Genomic DNA, 18532 nt, shown 5'->3' with positions numbered 1-18532 from the left:
CTGGCCCACACTAGGGTGGGGGGAGATGAGGTCATTCCAGGCCCTCCTTGGCCTTGAGGACTCACTGCCTCTCTCCCACAGCTTCTACCAATCCACTATCCCTTTCCTTTTAGGCTCAGCTCAATGCCATCTCCTCCAGGAAGCCCCCCTTGACCACCCCAGGCCCCTGTAACCACAACCACTTTGAGCATTGATGGCCTCTGGATTGTCCCGCTCACTCAGTGCACAGACACTGGGGCTGTATCAGTTCTCTGGTACCTTTATTATCCATTCCCAAGGGAACTCCTGGCTCCCCAATTCAGGGGTGCAGACGTCTCCTAACAGCATGCCAGGCACGGTGCAGGATGGGTGACAGAGAGCACTGGAGGGACTTTTAGTGGCCTTGGCCAAGTCACTGCCATTTCTGTCGGCTCTGCTCTGGAAATCCTGGGGTCAGAGGCTGGGGGGGAGGGAAGGCCTTCCCTGTCCAGCCCTGGCCCCCTCCATGGGCACATGCGCAGTCAGGCCTGAGGAGGAAGCACCCCCACCTCAGGCCCCAGAGAGGCCCCTGGGAGCAGCGGGCCGTCCCCTCCCTGGCCCCAGACTCTGAATGCCAGCGGACGGCCCTCTCCCTCTGCTCAGGAGCAGGCAGGAGGGAGGTTTCGGGCCTAGGGTCTGGCCCGCAGCCCTCAGATGGGGTGCACAAACTGGTAGACAAGGCGCTGGGAAATGTCGGGCTTCCGGATAATGCCCTTCTTGTAATACTGGCGGATGGAGCGGCTCAGCTTATCGTAGTTCATGGCTGGACGGTTCTTGCGGATGCCCCAGAGCCGAGCAACCTGGGCCGAGTCTTCAATTTTGAAGATGCCTGGGGGGAGCAGGAGGGCCCGGAGAGAGCCAGCCGTGCAAGTGGGGCCAAAAGGGAGAAAGACCGAGATGGACAGGTTAGTCTCCCACTGGGCCATGGGAGCCAGGGGCAGCCAGGGGCAGGGGTCAGGCTGGGGGGCCACCACATCTCTTCCCAAGGCTGTGGTGAGGGGTAAAGAAATGTGTGCAGAGTGTGCCACAGGCCCAGTAAGTGGTAAATAATACCGCGGAGTCACAACCTCCTGGATGCACGTGTCCGTTCATGGGTTATTTGTGGCCCTGAGGGCCTGGCCCTTGCCAGCCTCTGCTCCTATTTGGCGTTTGTCCTGCGGGGCTCTGGGCTGTGCCCATGGCTCCTTTGGCACCCCCTCGCCCCCACCGCTGCCGTCCCCTTGCAGTTCCCAAGCTTGCAAAATCTCCTTGTACTCTCAGCCACTTCAGCCCTCGCAGCCCTTTCTGGCAGGATTAACTCAGGAGGTGGTGGAAAGACTTGGAGCCAGCAGACCTGGGTTTGAATCCTGGCTCTGCCATTTTCTACCTTTCGAAGCTGCCTAAGGCGCCTTTGTTCTGTCGGTAAGAGGTGGTTAGCGTGACTACCACGTTGTTGAGTGGTTACAGAAAGTGCTTAGAGCAGAGCCTGAAGGAAGTGCCCCTTGGGACGAGCTGTTACATTGTTAATGCCCCCAGTTCTCATTCTAAACCCTCCTGGCAAGGCCCAGGAAGCACACCGCCTCCAGGGAGCCTTCCCAGATCACCTCCCTGATCTCCTTTCCTAGAACTCTATCATGGGACTGTCTCCCCAGAGGACCGGCTCCCTCTCGGTCTCGAATACACATGCGGGGTCACCACACCTTGTGCAGGAACTTCTCTTCCACCCCCTCTAGCCTCTTCTCGTCCTCCACACTCAGCCCCAGAGTCACCTCCTCCGTGAAGTCCTCCTGGACTTGGGCATGGCTGCCCCCATAGCCCCGACATACTCTGCTCACCAGCTCATTTCACTGCTGGTTCTCCTACAAGACTGTAGGTCCCTCGAGGACGGTGTGCAGCTGAATCCTGCCCGCACCCTCAGGACACTGTAACTCTCTGGAAAAGTCAGCTGAGCAAGTGTGGAGCCAGAGGAGGTGCTCAGAGAAGGTTTGTTGCATGAATACATCTAGTCCCTTTCACAGATAAGAAGACTGAGGTCCGGGCACCCCAGCTACTCCTGGCAGAATGGGGCCCAGAACCCAGGTTTCTTGGCTCTGAGCCTTTTCTGAAACACACACACAACGTCTGGTCCTGTGCTGTTCAATGAGGTGGCCACCAGCCACATCTGGCTCTTGAGCCCTTGAAAGGGGGCAAGTCCGAATGGAGATGTGCTCTAAGTGTAAAATACACACCAGATCTCGAAGACTTAGTAAAAAAAATCTAACAATTTTTATATTGATTACATGTTGAAATTATAGTAACTTATAATATTAGGTTAAATAAAAGTATTGCTGAAGTTAGATTCACCCGTCTAAAAGATTTTTGTTAATGTGTCTACATATCGCGTATGTGGCTCGTGCTGTATTTCTCACTGGACACTGTCGGCCTCCCCACTGAAGCTATGACGTTTTGAGGGCAAAGGCTGTCTCATTCTCAGCACGATTTTGAGTTCCTACTATGTCAAAGGCACTGTGCATGGCTGGGGACCCTGAACAAGGCAGAGCCTGGCCGGGGGACAGACGTGGCCACAAACCGCACACAGACCCCGGGCGGGTCCAAGGATGGCCGTATCTGGCATTCAGGGCACAGGTGGGGGCAGCTCCACCCCTCTGCCCAACCCCCACCCTCCCGGCGCCCGGCACCCGGTAGGAACCCAGGCAGGACCCCGCTAACCCCAGTGCGCCCTCGCTGCCCCCGTGGCCCCTGCCGGGCGCCCTGCTCACCCTTCTCCTTGTTGAGCCAGCGGATGAAGCGGCCGTAGCTGTGCGGCTTGAGCAGCAGTTCCCTGAGGAACTGCCACAGGTGGATGGGCTGCCCGGAGCAGGACGAGTCCACCTCGCTGTCAGTCCAGCTCTCCTCGCTGGCGGAGGCTGGGCAGCCAGGGAGGGAGCAGTGAGTGAGGAGCCCCCGGCTTCAGTGGCAGCCGCCCATCAACCCCAGACCCCGGGAGCCGGCCCCCTGCCTGTCCTGCCCCAGCTCACCGCAGTAGTGAATGGCCCCCGGGGAGGTCCTCTCTTTCATCCAGGCCGCTGGGGGACAAGGAGAGAAAGTTAGGGACCCACGAGAGACCCTAAGGGTCGAGGAGGGCGTTTCAGTGGGACTGTGGGGCCATAGAAGGCCCCCTTTGGCTGGAGATTTCCCTCTGGCTTCCTCCCTCTTGCCACTTGGGAAGACAAGTTGTTTACAGAGCTGCTGCCTGGAAGAAAATTTAGGATTTGGGAGCTGGGAGGGACCTTAGAGGCCATGCACGCAGCCCTTGATGTCTAGACAGACGAGTGGAAGTCGAGCCTTGCTCTGCCTCCCTTTTCTCACTTGTGAAATGGGGCTGGGACCCCCCCACAGGTCCTGCAAGGATCCAGGGTGATGAAGTCTTCGCAGCACCCTGGCCAGGGCCGGCGCGAGAAAAACAGCCCTGCCCTCCGCTGCCTGCCGAGGTCACTGTGCCGTCCATGCCTCCCACTCTCCTCCCAGCCCCTCCCCGTCTCTCCACCCGCAGCCCAGGCAGAGGGGGCAAAGGCAGCCAGCGTCTGCCCACATCACCACCCAGCTCTCGGCCCAGCACTGTCCACTGCCCTTGCCAACCACTGGTCTCTGATGGGGCCATACGCATGGGTCCTGTCCCCTTGTTCACCCCGGGCCTGGAAGGGCAGCGGCCTTGACTCACTGGGCAGCACTGTCTCCTCCAGAGCGCGTGGCTCTGCGCAGGGCACACTGTGGGCGCTCAGTGAGATGGAGACCATTTAAACACAAAGGGCTTGGCACGCAGCCATTAAAAACGGGGCAGCCGTGTAGATACTGATGGGGAACGAGACCCAAGATACACTGTTAAGTGCAGAACAGTGTGATACTCTGATACTATTCGTGTTAAAAGAAAAAAAAAAAAAGGGTAAAACGCATACATATCTAATTGCTTGCATATGCAGAGACTTTCCCTGGCAAGGCAGCCAAGAAATGGTCACGGAGGCTGCCCCTGGGGAGGGACTGGAAGGCTGGGGGTCAGGAGCGTGACGGAGAATCACTTCCCAGGGTAGACTGGTTTTCACTGTGTCTTTTTAAATCCTACACATTTATTACCACGTTACTTCTTTAATAAAAAACATACAAACAAAATAAAAAGACAAAGAAGAAGGGCTTTGTGATACCCACAGTCCCCATCAGCTCTGACGTCCCGCGTCCTCACGGTTTAACTTCTACCTTGTAACTTCCCCCGTGCTCTGTCCTAAGTGCTGGGGGCTTGACCAGGGCTGGGAGCAGGTCGGGGCTGGTGAGTTCAGCCAGGACACAGGGAGGCAGTTGCCCTTGGGGCTGGGATCCAGAAGGGAGCCCTGACTAGGACCAAGGGGCTGTGTCCCCAGAGGAGAGTAACCTCCCGGCCAGCATCCTGGCCTAACCGGCCCACTCGGGGTTCCCAGCTCGGGGCCCGGGAGGGGTCGTTCCCACCCGCACCGGGTCCCACCTGATTTCCAGATGTCCAGGTGGGCGTGCAGCACCTCCCCGCCCAGGGGCGAGCGCTGGCGAAACTGCTCCTCCGACATGGCGCACAGCTCCTTGCCTCCCAGCTCCTGGAAGGCCTTGCCTACTGGGGGCAGCCGGTACTGGTGCTCCGTCCACAGCAGCCACTTCTGCACGTTGCCAGGGCTCCAGTCCACGGGGTCTGGAGCAAGAGACACTCCCTCAGCCCCAGGGGCTGCTTGAGGTCACCGCCCTGAACATGGCTTGCTCTTCTGTGATGGGGCACCCGTGGGAACTAGTGGCCAGGGACCATGCACTCCTGGGGGGAGGCCATGCCAGGCCAGACAGAGCCTTGAGGGTCCCTGAGGAGGGGCGTACCCAGGAAGAGGGGGTGGTGAGAAGGAGGAGCCGGGGCCCTAACAACAAACTTGGCGCGGGGCAGGGTGGCCTGGGGCCTCTGCACTCCCTACCTCACCCAGACCTCGGGTCCTGCCAGACCGTTGCAGCTTCTCCAAGGGACCTTTTGGGGAGCCCCACCCCTGAGGGGACAGTGACATTAAACCCGAAACACCTGAGCTTCTTTCCGAGCTACCTCTTGCCTTCTCCAAACCCCTCAAGGAACCAGAGAAAACCCCAACCAGGAATTAGCCCTACAACCCCCACCCCCAACCCCCACTGTATTTTACAGATGAGGAAACTGAGGCACAGAGGCTTCATCCTCTTGTCCAACACCGAACAAAGGGCTGGGTGCATAGTAGCTGCTCTGTGCACACGCGGTGAATGAATGAGGGCAGAGCACAGGGTGGTCACAGGGCAGCCACAGGCCTCAGAGGCCGGGAGGGGAGGCACTGGCTAGGTCTGAGATGTCTCCCTAGGGAGCTGCTCTGGGGTGAGCCTGGCAGGGCACATGGGTGGGGGCTGGGCTGCAGGCACAGTCACAATGGGACCTCCAAGAGAACTTCGTGGTCTAAGCTGCTGCCCCAGCTGGGTGACCTGCAGACTGGGTGACTTAAAGCCATTTTCCTCTCCAGGGTCAAAGCAATTTGTTTCTGTTCCCATTGTTCGGAGGGCAGGCCCCGCCCCGAGCCAGTGTGGGAGCCGAGGCGCCGTGGGAGAGCCTCCCTGGGGGGGCCTGGCAGGGGCATTGGGGCATGGGTAGGAGCCAGCTCAAGAGGACACCAGCTGGGACTGTTGGGGAGTAGGGGCTGGGCCCAGATGACTCCGGGGGGGAGGGGTTGGGCCTGAGGGATGCCTGAGACCCCTCCTGTGTGAAGGCAGGACAGAGAGGGGGATGTTCAAATGCCAGGACCCAGGAGGTGGGTCAGGCCTACCCAAAGCTGAAGAGATGATGGGGGAACAGGGACTATAGACCCAGCCACCCCTCGACCCACAGCACCATCTCCGTAACCACACCTTCCAGGCCCTGGAGACACGTGCCCAGTCTCCTGATGTCCCCTCCCTCATCACCACTGGACCAGTGACACATTTATCTATTTATGATCTGTTTCCCTCACTGTAGTGTCAGCATCATGAACGAAGGGGCTTCTGTGCTGTGTTCACCACTCAATCCCCCGGTGCCAGAACAGGGCCCGGCATAGCAAAAAGGTCCTGTTTATTGAGCATCTATTATGTGCCAGGCGCCAGCCTAGGAAGTGGGGATGTAGGGTGAACAAAACAAATGGAAACCCCTGCCCTAAGGGCATGTACATTCCAGTGAGGGAGACAGAGAGTAAACAAGATAAATAAAATACGCAGCGTATCAGATGGTCTGTGCTACGAGAGAAGGAAGGCAGAGCGGAGGAATAAGAGGCAGGGGTTTGGGAAGGCGTCATTGAGATGGTGCCATTTGAGTCAAGACCTGAAGGAGGTGAAGGGGGAGCCAGCTGGGCATTTGGGGAAGAGTGTTCTAGGTTGAAGGACCAGCAGGTGCAAAGGTCCTGAGGTGTGAGTGTTGTGGAACAGCAAAGAGGCAGGTGTTGCTGGAGCAGAGCAAATGAGGGGAGAGCAGAGATAAGTCTCAGAGGAGGTGGTGGGCCAGATGGCAGAGAGCTCAGATTCACTTCATCCAGCACCTACCAAGTGGGGACCCTGGGCTGCGGCCGTTGGGGCCCAGAGGGCTGGAGCTGTGCCAGCCCAGGCTCACGGCTGCTGTGTGCTGTGGGCTGACCGTAAGTGTGGAAGCACCAGCCTCTCTGGGGCTCCTGAGGCTGGGCCAGGGGCAGCCAGGGTGCAGCAGGCAGCATCCCGGGCCCTGCGTGTGCCCGCCCTGACGGAGGGGCTCACCTGCGGTGATGTTGAGCAGTTTGCAGGCCGTCTCAATGTCCTTGAGCACCTCGCCCACCACCATGGACTGCACCTGCTCCAGCGAGTGCTCCTCCAGGGTCAGCCCGCCCGGCGCCAAGTCCAGGCCGCCCCCAGGGGCCTGGCTGTCGATGACCGGGCACTGCTCGGGCTCCTCAGGCGGCTCGTCCCGAGCGCTGGCCCCGGGGCCCTTGGCGGCCCAGCTGCCATCGTCGGGGTACAGCATGTCGAAGTAGGAGAGGTAGAAGGCGGACAGGCCCTGCTCGGGCGTGGCGGGGGGGCTGGGGCTCCAGTCTCGGCTCTCGGGCCCTGCTGCCCCCACAGCCACCTTCTCCAGGCCTGTCCGCAGCACAGCATCGGGGGCCAGCAGGAGGCGGCTGGGGGCCACGCTGCTCAGGCCCGGGCTGGCGCTGCCCATGCTGCTGCTGCTCGGGCCGGCGGCCGCGGCTATAGAAATGAAAGAGGAAGGAGAGTCGGGTTCTGGCTGCGTCCCCGTCCCCGTGGGGGCCGCTAAGCTGGTTACGGGGATGAGGGGCCCAGTGGGCAGTGGCTGGGCCTGGGAGAGAGTTGGGCCTTCCGGGTCATTGGGCAGCGAGGCCGGGGCTGGGCAGACAGGCCTTCTGGCCGGGAAAGAGATGGGAGTGGGGTGGGACTGTAAATGGGCAGCTCCCTCACCCCCGGGGGAAGCCAGGTTGGCCGGGAGCTGTCAATCTTGACACACGTAGTGTGCTTCAAACAACCTTCTAGGGTTCTTGACCTCACACAGTCCTCACAGTGGAAGGCACGATCAGCCCCATTTGGCAGACGAGCAAACTGAGGCCTGGACAAGGAGCCTTTAAGGTGGAGGAAGTTCCTTCTGAGAGCTAATCTAAATCTTTCCTGCTGTAGCAAAGCTCATTTTCTTTTATTCTGCCCTTGAAGGGGGTCGGGAAGAGAAAAGGGCAGCACCATCTTCCCCAGCCAGGGGAAGGAAGAAAGGAGCAAGGGAGGGGCGTGGCATGGTAGAACCCCTTCACAAGCTGGGGAGGCGGGCCCCGGCCCCCTCCATTGGCCACTGGGAGTGTGAATATTCCCAGAGTAACGCTGCTGAGGGAGTCACTGAGCAACAACTTGCAGGTGTGCTTGGCCTGCCCTGCTCAGGGCCGGGTTCCTGGTACCCACCCGCCCTGGTCTCCCCTGAAAGGAGCAGCCCCAGGCCCCTCCCAGCTCTCAGAGCCCCGTCCTCTCCCCTCATGCCCTAGAGGAACGAGCAGCTGCCCAAAGCAGAGCCCAGGAGCCCACCTACAGCCCCGGCTTTGCTGGGGGCAGGAGGGTGGCGAGAAGGCCCAGGATCTAGGAACGACTGAGGCCTCAGCAGCCCAGACACCGTCTCCTCCCTGCCATTTGCCTCAACACCAGGCCCTGATGGCCTCCAGCTCCATCGGTCACCCAGGCTCTGCTTTGCCCGGCCCTTTGCTCTGAACCCCAGACTGGAGTAGGCGGTTTGGGAGAGGCAGCAACTTGAAAGACGTACAGACATCAAAATACCAGGGTTTCTGGGATATTTCTGTGATTCGTGGGCCTGATACTCAAAAATCAATCAGAACGGAGGTGGAGGATTAACAACAAATACATGCTGCCAATAACAGAGGAGAGCACTGAGAAAGGAGGGAGGGAGCCCATGCGCCCGCTCACGTGGGGCCCTCCCCGGGGGTGTTTGTACTGAAAGCAGCGGTTCTCAGCCACGGTGCCGGGCCAGAAGCACCAGCGGTGCGTGGATGGGGGTGGGTGGTGGCGCTGTGGGCGGTTCAGACGCTGGCTCGAGTTTGGGGGCCACTGCTCTAAGGGCATCTGGCAGGAAGCGGGAGAGACTTTCATCAAAGGACCCTCTAATGGTGGGACTGGCTATGCCACACTGGGACAGGGCAGGGCTCCCTGGCACATCTCCAGCCACCCGTGGGACTGGCCAGTTCAGCCTCAGTGTGCGGCAGCGTCTGTCCCTGCCGGTGGGACAGAGAAAGGACTGTTGGGAAGACACCTCCAGGCTCCCTAGGGCTGCAGCAGCCCATTCTGCACCTTCGTACAACTCAGCAAACGACATCCTTTCCTTCTGGATAGGATGGCTTGGTAAATGGAACCCAGGTGGAATTTCAGCTCCCTTTTGTCCCCTCTCTTGTGCAGTGCCCAACCTTCCCAACTTTACATGGCAGCCCTGCAGTTGTCTGTGGCGGAGAGAATACCAGAAAGAGAGAAGGGGGTTCCCTCTGATCTCAATTCTCCTTTTAAGGGCTCCTTTAAGTGACAAGGAAGGAACGGTCAGGGTGGGGTGGGGTGGACAGGGATGGAGGGGGAACCAGTGTTGCAGGGGACAGAGGGCAGGCCTGGAATCATTTCAGGTCCTTCTGTGCAAACACACGTGTGTGCTGTGGGCCCACATTATTTACCCAGGCAGCACCAACAGCCCACCCTGCCCCTGGGTCCCCACCCTGCCTGTGCCCGTGCCCCACCCTGGAGGTGGCCCCAACCCTGGAGACCCCCTCTCAACCCTCCCCCCCTGCCATCCCCCACTGCCTGCCTCCCGCCCCATCCACGTCCCCAGAACTCCCGTGCCTGCCACGTTAGGATAGTCTGTGCCAACACCCTGGGCTGTGTGCCAGGGAGACGGAAACGTTCCCAGCAGGAGGACTTGCCTCCCTCGTGGCCCTGCTGTTTGCTCAGCCTCAGCTACAGGTAGGATGGGAGGTAGCTGCTATGTTTCGGGGCACAATGGCCCGAGGGGTCAGCGAGGAGGAATGGGCAGGGCAGGTGGCAATGTCCGTCAGGCTGGGATGTGATGACACATCCCTGACATGTTTGTCAAGTGACCTTCGTGGCCCTCACACCTGTCCCCTCCCCGGGCCTTATTCTCACTCCCATTCTGTGGATGGGGAGGTTTAGGTGCAGAGAACTAAGTGACCTGGATCCAGGTCTTCCAACTCCGGGCCCAGGGCCCCTTCACCAGCAGAGAATTCCCGCCTCCTCCACACCCCACATTCCAGCGCCCCAAGTCACCTTGCGCCTAAATGCCAAGGAACCTGCTCTCAGCCCAGGCTCGCCCCCCCGCTCCCGGGTGAAAACTAAGTTAATGATTAACCGCACGGTGGGAGGAAAGATCCGACTGTCCGCGTGGGGAGTGGGTGAGGAATGCTCCGCCTCCAGCAGCCCCGGTCTAGAGGGACCTTGGTTTACTGGTCAGGGGCTGGTGGGCCCAGCCTGCAGCTCCAGCATCTCCTCCAGACCCTGGGGCTGGACCAGGGAGGGAAGAGAGACCTGCACAGTGAGCGCCTCCTATGTCCAGAGCGCTCATGCACGCTACCCCCTTTCCTACCCACAGCCTGGGTGATGTGGACTCGAGAGCCCGTTTCACAGATACAGACAGTGAGGCTCAGAGAGCTTATACAGCTTGCCCGAGGTCCCCAGTTAACCATGTGTGGGCTCTGTTCATCATACCATGTTCCCTCTGAGAATTCTGCTCTGGCCAGTCCCCTCTTTCCAGGGTCCTTCCTGCCTTCTGATTGACCAATTTGATCCTCCAAAAGTCCATTCCCACCTCCTGGCTGCTCACTCCACCCTACTGTCATGCTCATTTCCCTCCGACACACTTTCATCAGGCACCCCTGTGCTCAAGAACCTCCCATGGCTCCCCATTGCCTGCCCAGCCCAATCCCCTTGGCTGATGCCCACCTCTGAGCCTGCCTCCTACCCAGCCCAGATAATCAGAGCTGGAAAGGGCTATATATTATGTGATCGTTTTTTAGATAGGAACAACGAAGCCCAGAGTGGGGAAGGGAGTCATTCACTGGTTAGAGGCAGGGTCTGCACCAGAACCAGAGATCGATCAACATGGTGACCATATCCAGGCTCTAGTGAGAATAGCGTTTCTCCCCTGGTCCCTGTGCTATGGGCATGAGACGGCTATTTTCTCTTGTGTTCTTGTCCCTCTGCCTAAGATTCCCCTTCCTTCTCATCACAGTTCAGCCCAAAGCCCTCCTCCCCAAGGAAGCCCTCCCCAATAGCTCCCTCCTCTGACTTTCCAGCTCTCCCCATCTGTGCTATGCGATTCAGCCTTGATTACATTCATGGATGCTTGTCCATTCACAAGGACACACATGTGTTGGGAAAAACGAGGCTCAGAGAGTGGCAGGGATGTGCCCAGAGTCACACAGCAGAGCCAGGACCAGAGTAGAGGCCTGCTGACCCTCAGGTCACTGTTCCATAGGCCTAGGGTCCTGGGACAAGCCTGGTGTTTCCCACATCCACGTCCCTTGGAGGCAGGCCCAGCTCTCCCTACAGTCTCTGCCGGCTGGGGCCCAGGGGCTGCCGGTCTCCTGAGCAATGCCTCCAGCTCCCAAACCTCGAGCTGATCTGCTCTGGATTAAGCCACGTGTCTGGATTAAGGCTCAGCGTGTCCTGGCTCCCTTCTGCCCCAGAGGCTCTGGCTCCGAGTCTAGACAAAGAAAGTTTGGTAACAGCTGGTGGAGGCCAAGGCCCAGACACAGGACCAGAGGGTGTGGCAGCGGCCAGAGGGATTAGCCACCTGGGGCCCCTCCTCTCAGCACCTCCATTCCCCCAGGAGGGCAGATGAGGAGAGAGGGCACATTTACAGCAGCTGTTTCCTGCCACTGCCTGGCCTGTTCTCACCCCTCGGGCCAGGAATGCTCCCCTGAAACTCCCCTGTCTTCCAATGGGTTCTCACTCCCACTCCTACTGGCACCAGCAAAAGATGCCCTGATGCCACCTGAAACCACAGCCTCAGGGAAGCAGAGTTCCCAGGGAGGTCTTTGCTAAGGCCCTGGGCTGTCATGGGATTGGAGCCTGCCTCCCACATCCTGCTCAGTCCAGGCCCTCAGGTCTGACCCCAGGGGGATTGTGAGTGGGATAAATATGCCTGAGCCCCACCTCCACCATGAGACCCAGCCTCAGCCTGCCCAGAGCCCAGCACCCCGGCCGCAGACCCAGTGAGCAGAGCACCGAGGGAGAGTGGGTGGGGCGGGGGGTGACAGCCCATCCCTCAGCCCTGAGCTGGCCTCGCTCCGCCAGATGGAGCAGACCTCCTCCAGCTTCCCCAGGGGGGCCCACTGTCCTGCTGTCAGCCCCTCCCTCCCTCCCCCCAGGCACCTCCTTTAATGGGTCAGAGTCAGGGGGATGTGGCAGTGCCCTAACTAGGACCTGGCCAGGAGCCACACAGAGTGGGCAGGGGCCACATGGACCTGGCCCCCAGACCGCTGGTCAGCACCTTGGAGAGAAGCCGGGCCGGCCCAGGCCACAGGGAGGCCCGGCTGGAGCCCGTGATCTGCTGTGTCTGGCTTTCTGAACCCTCCCTGCCTCTGGCCAGCCTCCCCTCCTCCAGACATTCCCTTCTCAGCCTCCTCTCCCCCTCTCGCCCCCTCACTTCTCCTTGGACAGCTCCGGCCCCCCCAATGGAACCCCAGCTCCCTTGACCTCAGAAACTGCTCTTCAAACTGGCTGGACCCAGGAAAAGCTCCCAGCTCCTCCTTACTGACTGCCTTTCACTGCCCCGAGTGCTGGCCTCTCCTCACTGGACAGACCACCCTCTTACCCAGGAAGAGGTCCCAGGCTGGCCGCCTCCGGGCAGCTCCGGCCGTCTCTCAAGCGCCCCATTGTGGCCGTCCCCAAGCACCCGGGGTCCCGAAGGGCAGAGAGAAGGGAGGTGGGCCCTGGAGGGTGGCGGATGGAGGTCTTGCCTGTCTTGGGCTCAGCTTAAGAGTAGGGGAGGTAGGTTTCTTCTAGATCCCAGGGTTTCCCCACCTCCTCAGATCCCAGACCCGCCCAGGCCACTGCCCTAGCTCACTGAGGAGCCCTGCTCTCTGGGAGGCTCACTGAGGAGCCGGCCAGTGGGCCCAGGAGCCGGTGTGCGGGAGACTCGGGGCACGGGGTGAGGCTAGTGAGGCTACCGAGGGATCAGAGGGTGGGGAGGGAGTTGGGGGCAGGGCCAGGGAGCAGGAGCACAGGGCACAGGAGACGAAAGGGTCGGGGGAGCATCCAGGAAGTCTGGTTTAGTCTGCTTCGCCCACAGTTCCCACGGGCAGCCAGAGCCCGAAGGCACCTTTGTTCCAGGTGTGTCTCCCATTCTCTCCCGCTGCCTGGGTACCACTGGCGCCCACAAGGCCTCACTGACATTGCTTCCAACCCTTTCTTGGACAAGGCAAAGGCCAACTAAATAAACAGCTCCGTTGGGCTCGCCCAGCCCCCAGGCGGCCAGTATTACTCTCACCTGACAGATGCAGTGCTGGTGACCGAGCAGGGACTGGAACTCAATACTGAGCTCCACCCTCCTCTCAGATGGTACTAGGGTCACCCCTGCTGATCATCGCTTTCACCTCTGCTCTGGCCGTCTGCTGACCCAGCCCCTGAAAATCCGAGCCCCAGAGAGGTCGCATGGGTGGGCTCAGGTGGCATGAGCCTCAGCCCTAAGCTCACCCCTATCTTTGAGTTTGCTCGAAAAGGGGTGTGCGGCCTGGAAAGAACTTGAGGCCTCAGCATCTGGAGATGTGAGTTCATGTCCTGCCCCGTTCCCACCATATGTGAGGCCCTGGGCAGCCCCTAGTCCCCTCCCGGCCTCAGCCTCCTCATCTGTTCTCTGAGGGGGTGAGTTACCTCCCAGGGCTTTTCTGGCCCAGACACTGTCTGGATTCTCTGACCCCCATGACCCCCATCTTGCCCCTCAGCCTGACTTGGGCGGACAACGGAGGAGAAACAGAGGTGGGCACAGGGGGCTGCCCTTGCAGGCAGAGACATGATTCAGGGGTGGCATTTTAGGCAGAATAAGGGGCGTAGCTACATCTCCCTCTGCCCCGCTCCTCTGGAGTCGGTGCCAGAGCCTCTGAAAGACTTGGTCCACCCTTCTGACCAAGCAGGGCCACCCGCCAGGCCGCCCCTCACCTCCCAAGTGGCCTGTCAGGCCTGGTTCCCGCCCCAGCAGCATCTCCTCCCCGCTTCCTCTAGTCGGACAAGCTGGGGGCTTGGCGTGAGCGATGCTGAGGCTGTCAGGCCAGAACCCCGATTTCCAGCCACAGCAAGTACAAATCTTGCCTGACTTTCAGGGCTTTCCAGAAACTGTGGACCACTTCTTCCTTCAGCCCTTGTTGAGCACGTACTGTGTGTAAATACAGTTCACGTCTCAGCACCCCAGGCCAGCACCACTGCCCTGCCTGGGCCGCCACACCCCCGCCATCTGTGTGTGCCCCCTCCCATCACGAGCGCAGTCTCCCCCGGCCCCACAAGCCCTCTTTGCAGGGGCTGGGCCACGGCACCTTCCCTCTTCCCTGCACGCCTCCAGCACCTCGTCTACACCACCCTCCCAGCTCTTGAAATGGCAACGGGGCTTCGAGGTTTCATGGGCGTCTCCTTTCCCACACTCCAGTCCCAGCAAGGCTGCCCGGTCCCTGAAGGTGTGCGAACCTGCGGATTTCACCTGGCTCCGCCTGGGCACCCTGGTCCATCCTCTGGGCCTTAGTATCCTTGTTGGGGAAACGAGGACTCATGAGGATAATCGTGTCTCTGGGGTTTGGCGCGACAAGGCAGGACGGTGATGCGAGAAGACCTGACACTCCCCCAAGAGCTGTGTGTGTCCACGTCAGGTACTCTCGTCTATGTTCTCCGTGTCTCTGCAGCCTCCTCCAGCCCAGAACGGCTGGATGGAAAGGCATAAACTCCTGCTGTTGAATCTGTAAAATCTTGGCAGGGATGACAGAGAAAATGTGCCTTAAGCCCCAAGCCTTGGGCCAGGGAGCCCACCTTGCGCTTGGAGAGAGGGTTTTAGGACCAAGTGAAGGCATCCCGACATTACAGAAAATGAGAAAGTCCAGAACGAACCGCGAACCGTCTTGAGCCCTTCTGTCCTGGAACTCTGGGGTGCGGGGGTGGGGGGAGGTTGTGGAAACTGGAGACACGAAGAGCTGGATCCCAGTGGCCCTCAGGCCAGCTTGCTGCCCTAAGAGCAGAGGGACCTGGGCCCCGCCCCTGTCACCAGTCGTAGGTGCTGGGACTGTAGCCTGGGCAGTTACCCCGAGGCCTCTTTCCTGGATCCCAGAGCTGGAGGGAGCGGGAAGGGCACCTCAGTTCTGGCGGTGCCACAGAGACCTCATGGCCCCTTTCTCCGGTCCCGGGTGGGCTCTGTCCATCTGGCCCCAGCAGAGTTACAGTCGTGTCCCCGGCTGGGAGCAGTGGTCTGGAGGTAGGAAGAGGTCCACCCTCCCCTAGTCTGGAGGCCCCACCCAGCTGCCAAGAGGTGGGAGAGGAGAATCTGGCAGGGGGCACCTTCTGGGCTGGGAACATGCAAATGAGGCAGGGGAAGGAGCGGGCATTAAATGTCAGGAAGAGCCTAGGGCGACTGGCCTCGTGCAAAGTTTGCTTTGGGAAGAGTTGTTCCACCTGACAGGCCACTCGCTTGGCTGGGGGCACAGGGCGGGCCCTGGAGTGAGGTGGGGGTGGGGACGGGGGCGGGGAGGGTCTCAGGCGGAGTCTGAGTGCAGACTTCCTGCTCTGGGACGGGGGCAAGAGACTCAGTTGTCCGGTCTGTTCAACAGGCTGTCCAGAGCACGTCTTAAAGGGGTTGTGCAGATTGAGGGAGAGGCTGGATGGAAATTCCTTGTGAGTTACGATGGGCTGAGCATGCATGAACGTGGCCCTTGGGAGCAGGAGAGAGGATGTCAGTGGGGAAGAGGGGAGGGAAAGGCAATGGGGTGAGGGATGAGGGGCACAAAGGAAGAAGCAGGTGCCAACGGGGCGTGGAGGGGCCGAGGGGTGGAGCCTGGGGGATTGTTGAGGATGATGGTGAGGGAGCCCTGCGCCTTGCCCTGAGGTCATCCTGCTCCAAGCCCAGTCTAGGGCAGCTGCTGGCCTCACCCCCACCTCCCGCCTCTAGAAGGAGCCAGAGCCAGAGCCTCCCACCTCCCCTGACCTCAGCCTAGGAGAGCAGACTGGGAAAGCACACAAATCTTGCAAAGCCGGCAAATCCAGCTGGTCAGCCTGCCTTCACCAACTCCTACACAGTCTTCAAAACCTGGCTCCAGGTTCTCTTCCACGAAGCCTTTTTTTTTTTTTTTGGTGATCTGATTGGATCTGAGTTAACATCTGTTGCCAATCTTCCTCTACTTTATGTGGGATGCCACCACAGCATGGCTTGATGAGTGGTGCTAGGTCCATGCCAGGGATCTGAACCCAAGAAGCCTGAGCTGCCGAAGTGGAGCACACAAACTTAACCACTACGCCACTGGGCCAGCCTAGTGAAGGCTCTTTTAGCAGAGAAGGCCACCTTGTCTAACCTTCTCATTGCAAGTGCGGGGAGGAAAAGTGACTTACCCAAGGCCACACAGTGGGCCTTAACCCATCCTTTCTTGGCCTCCACCTAGAACGTCTTTGTCCCCAGGTCAACCTGAACTGACTTTCCCAGGTTACACTCAAGTCATTTCACACAAAACTGTGCTCTATTGTTTCCGGGCTATTAACTTTTTATCTGCAATGACCTCAGTGGTGAAAAGTGGATTCTCCTGGTTCTTCTAATTCCCACCAGCAGCACAGTTTCTGAGCATCAATGAGCATCTACTGCGAGCTATTTCCCCAGGCTTGGCTGACGGAGAAGCTTTCCCTAATTCAGAGGGTTCTTGTGAAAATCAGATGGCATCGCATCTGCCGAAGTGTTTTGTAATTGGTAACACACAGTAAACAAGTCCAGGAGGGACGGAGTTTTCAGCTCTGGGTCCCCCCACAGTGCCTGGGGCAGAGGAAATGCTTGTCCATTCATTGTCAGGCTCTCAAAGGGGAGGGTGGTCTCCTACCCAGAGAGAGACCACCTCCTCCATACCCGACCTCCCTGGGAACACTGAGGACGCTCCCTCTCCCCAAATTTCCGTGAGTTTGGGATCATGAGGCTCCAAGATGGGAGTCCCTGGTTCTGGCCCTCCCCGAGGTGGGCAGAGGGCAGGCAGGACTGGCCTGGCTAGGGGGGCGTCCCCTGCCCCTCCCTACCGCCACCTCGAGCCTGGGGCGGCCCCGATCCCTGTTTGCTTTGTCACTCAGCTGAGCAGCTGGTGCTGGGGAGATGCTGCTTTATTGGGGGTGCTGTGAAGCTGTTTACTCGGGAGGTGGGGGCGGAAGACGAGGCCAAGTCCCAGCCCTGGCCCAGCTCGGGGAGAAAGGCCGTGACCGTCACACAGTGGACAGGGTGCTGGAGCCTGGTGGCCTGGGTGTGGGCTGCTGGGTGGGCCCAGCTGGCAGGGTGAGTGCGGGAACCGGGGCTAGCTCAGTGGGCCTGTCCATTCCCCAAACACACGCCCCCCCCGCCACCTCGTCCAGCCTCAGGGGAGCCCCCAGCTCTCCAGGCCCTTCAGCTTTCCACCCTGTCATCTTCCAGGACCCCCGTTTCTTTCCAATGTGCCCAGACCGGGGCCCATAGGCCCTCTGCTTCCTCGGGTACCCAAGCACCCAGGCGGTTTGCTCTGCAGCTCCCCAGACCACCTGGTTCCTGTGCCCACCACTGCCCCGCCCAGCCCCCGGGCTCTGGGCCTGTCCCCTCTGCTCCAACCTGGACCCCAGCCCTGAACCTCCAGGCTCCAGCAAGCCCCTGCCCACCGTGGCCCCGCCCCGTGGAGCCCCTTCCCCTGGCAGAGCAGCCGCGGCTGGCAGCAGCAGAGAGGCTGCTTGTGTTTTGCTGGCCAAGCTGAACCGGCTGGTCCCAGGGGCTGAGGCTCTGCATCTGCTGCGCTGCCTTCCCTCCAGCCTTCCCCGCCTTACCGCAGCCCCCCATAAGCCCCCGCCGCTGGGCTCAGTGTGGTTGGGGGCCGTGACGGCACGGGGCGCTGCAGGCCTCCCTGGGCCAGGAGGCTCATCCAGAGTCTGGGGTCAGCCCAGGAAGCGCACGGAGGGATCAGCGGCTTCTGAGGGTGCAGGACTCAGATCACAGGCGCTGGAGGATCAGCTGTGAGCTTGCGAAGCCTGCCTTGGAATCCTCGGTCACCCACGGCCCCCCAGCTGGCAGGGGAAAGGCCCCACGGCAGGGCACCCTGTGCCCCCCGCCAGACTCACCTGTGAGCTGCCTGGTGCCCAAGGAGTTGTCTGCTGCAGCGCCAACCCTGGGGGCCAGGAGGAGGCGTGGGCGGTTGGGGCCACTGCTGGGTTTCAGCCAGGCATGTGGGGAGCCGGTGGGACCAGGGGCCAGAAGGGCGGGGGGCAGAGGTGGCACTCGGGGCGGCCGCCGGGGGCCTGGCCACCCTCGAGGGGTAGCCCTCTTAGGTCTCAGGGCTGCGTGGCCTGAGGGAGCCCCCGGCCCCCAGCCCAGGGCCACCTGCTGGCACTGTGGCAAGACCCAGTCGCAGGGGCTTCGGGGGGGGGGCCACGGTGGGCTCAGGGCACCGGGTCTGTGGGGCTGTGTGGACGCAGGCGGAGTGCAGGAATGTGCTGGGAGGAAGTCAGGGAGACTGAGAGGAAGAGTTGGCCTGGGCCTGATTTCCCATTATAAGTAATCCTTCCTTATTTACCTGAACAAATACGCTCCCTGCTTACCTCAGACCACAGGCGGGCTCCCGGTTAACCCTTGCAGGCCTTCCCCTCCTCGCTGGGGGCCCTATACCCTGGCAGCCAGGGAACTCACTCACTCACTCATTCACTCATTCACTCATTCCCTCACTCACTCACTCTCTCACCCATTAGTTGATGCATAGCTACTGAGCTCCTATTATGTGCGGGGCACAGGGAACATATCCACAGG

General features: G+C 60.3%; 1 protein-coding gene across 3 annotated transcripts; it reads right to left on the bottom strand.

Moving 5' to 3' along the window:
• Nucleotides 1-228: 228 nt before the first annotated feature.
• Nucleotides 229-18283, bottom strand: SPDEF (SAM pointed domain containing ETS transcription factor). 3 transcript variants are annotated; one of them, XM_070515074.1, is made up of 6 exons: nucleotides 17560-17815; nucleotides 6769-7233; nucleotides 4490-4687; nucleotides 3015-3062; nucleotides 2757-2903; nucleotides 229-847 (listed from the first exon to the last, which is right to left on the bottom strand). In XM_070515074.1, the coding sequence occupies exons 1-6, from the start codon at nucleotides 17570-17572 to the stop codon at nucleotides 669-671; spliced, it is 1050 nt and encodes a 349-aa protein (XP_070371175.1). In that variant the 5' UTR covers nucleotides 17573-17815; the 3' UTR covers nucleotides 229-668. The 3 variants fall into 3 exon arrangements, with proteins under 3 accessions (XP_070371175.1, XP_070371176.1, XP_014701769.2); XM_070515075.1 differs by lacking the exon at nucleotides 17560-17815 and adding an exon at nucleotides 14227-15234; XM_014846283.3 differs by lacking the exon at nucleotides 17560-17815 and adding an exon at nucleotides 17851-18283 and having other exon boundaries at nucleotides 230-847.
• Nucleotides 18284-18532: the final 249 nt, after the last annotated feature.

The sequence above is a fragment of the Equus asinus genome, chromosome 8 (assembly GCF_041296235.1).
Source record: "Equus asinus isolate D_3611 breed Donkey chromosome 8, EquAss-T2T_v2, whole genome shotgun sequence".
In the NCBI taxonomy this organism is placed as follows: Eukaryota; Metazoa; Chordata; class Mammalia; order Perissodactyla; family Equidae; genus Equus; species Equus asinus.
Note: the sequence above shows the minus strand (reverse complement) of the source record. Positions and strands in the feature narration are given on the sequence as shown.

Bases quoted from the DNA above. Each gene is read 5' to 3' on its own strand.
- SPDEF (XM_070515074.1), bottom strand. The intron at 2,904-3,014 runs GTGAGCTGGGGC...CTGGCTGCCCAG, and splicing joins GGGGGCCATTCACTACTGCG to CCTCCGCCAGCGAGGAGAGC. The intron at 848-2,756 runs GTGAGCAGGGCG...TGCTCCCCCCAG, and splicing joins CTGGCTCAACAAGGAGAAGG to GCATCTTCAAAATTGAAGAC.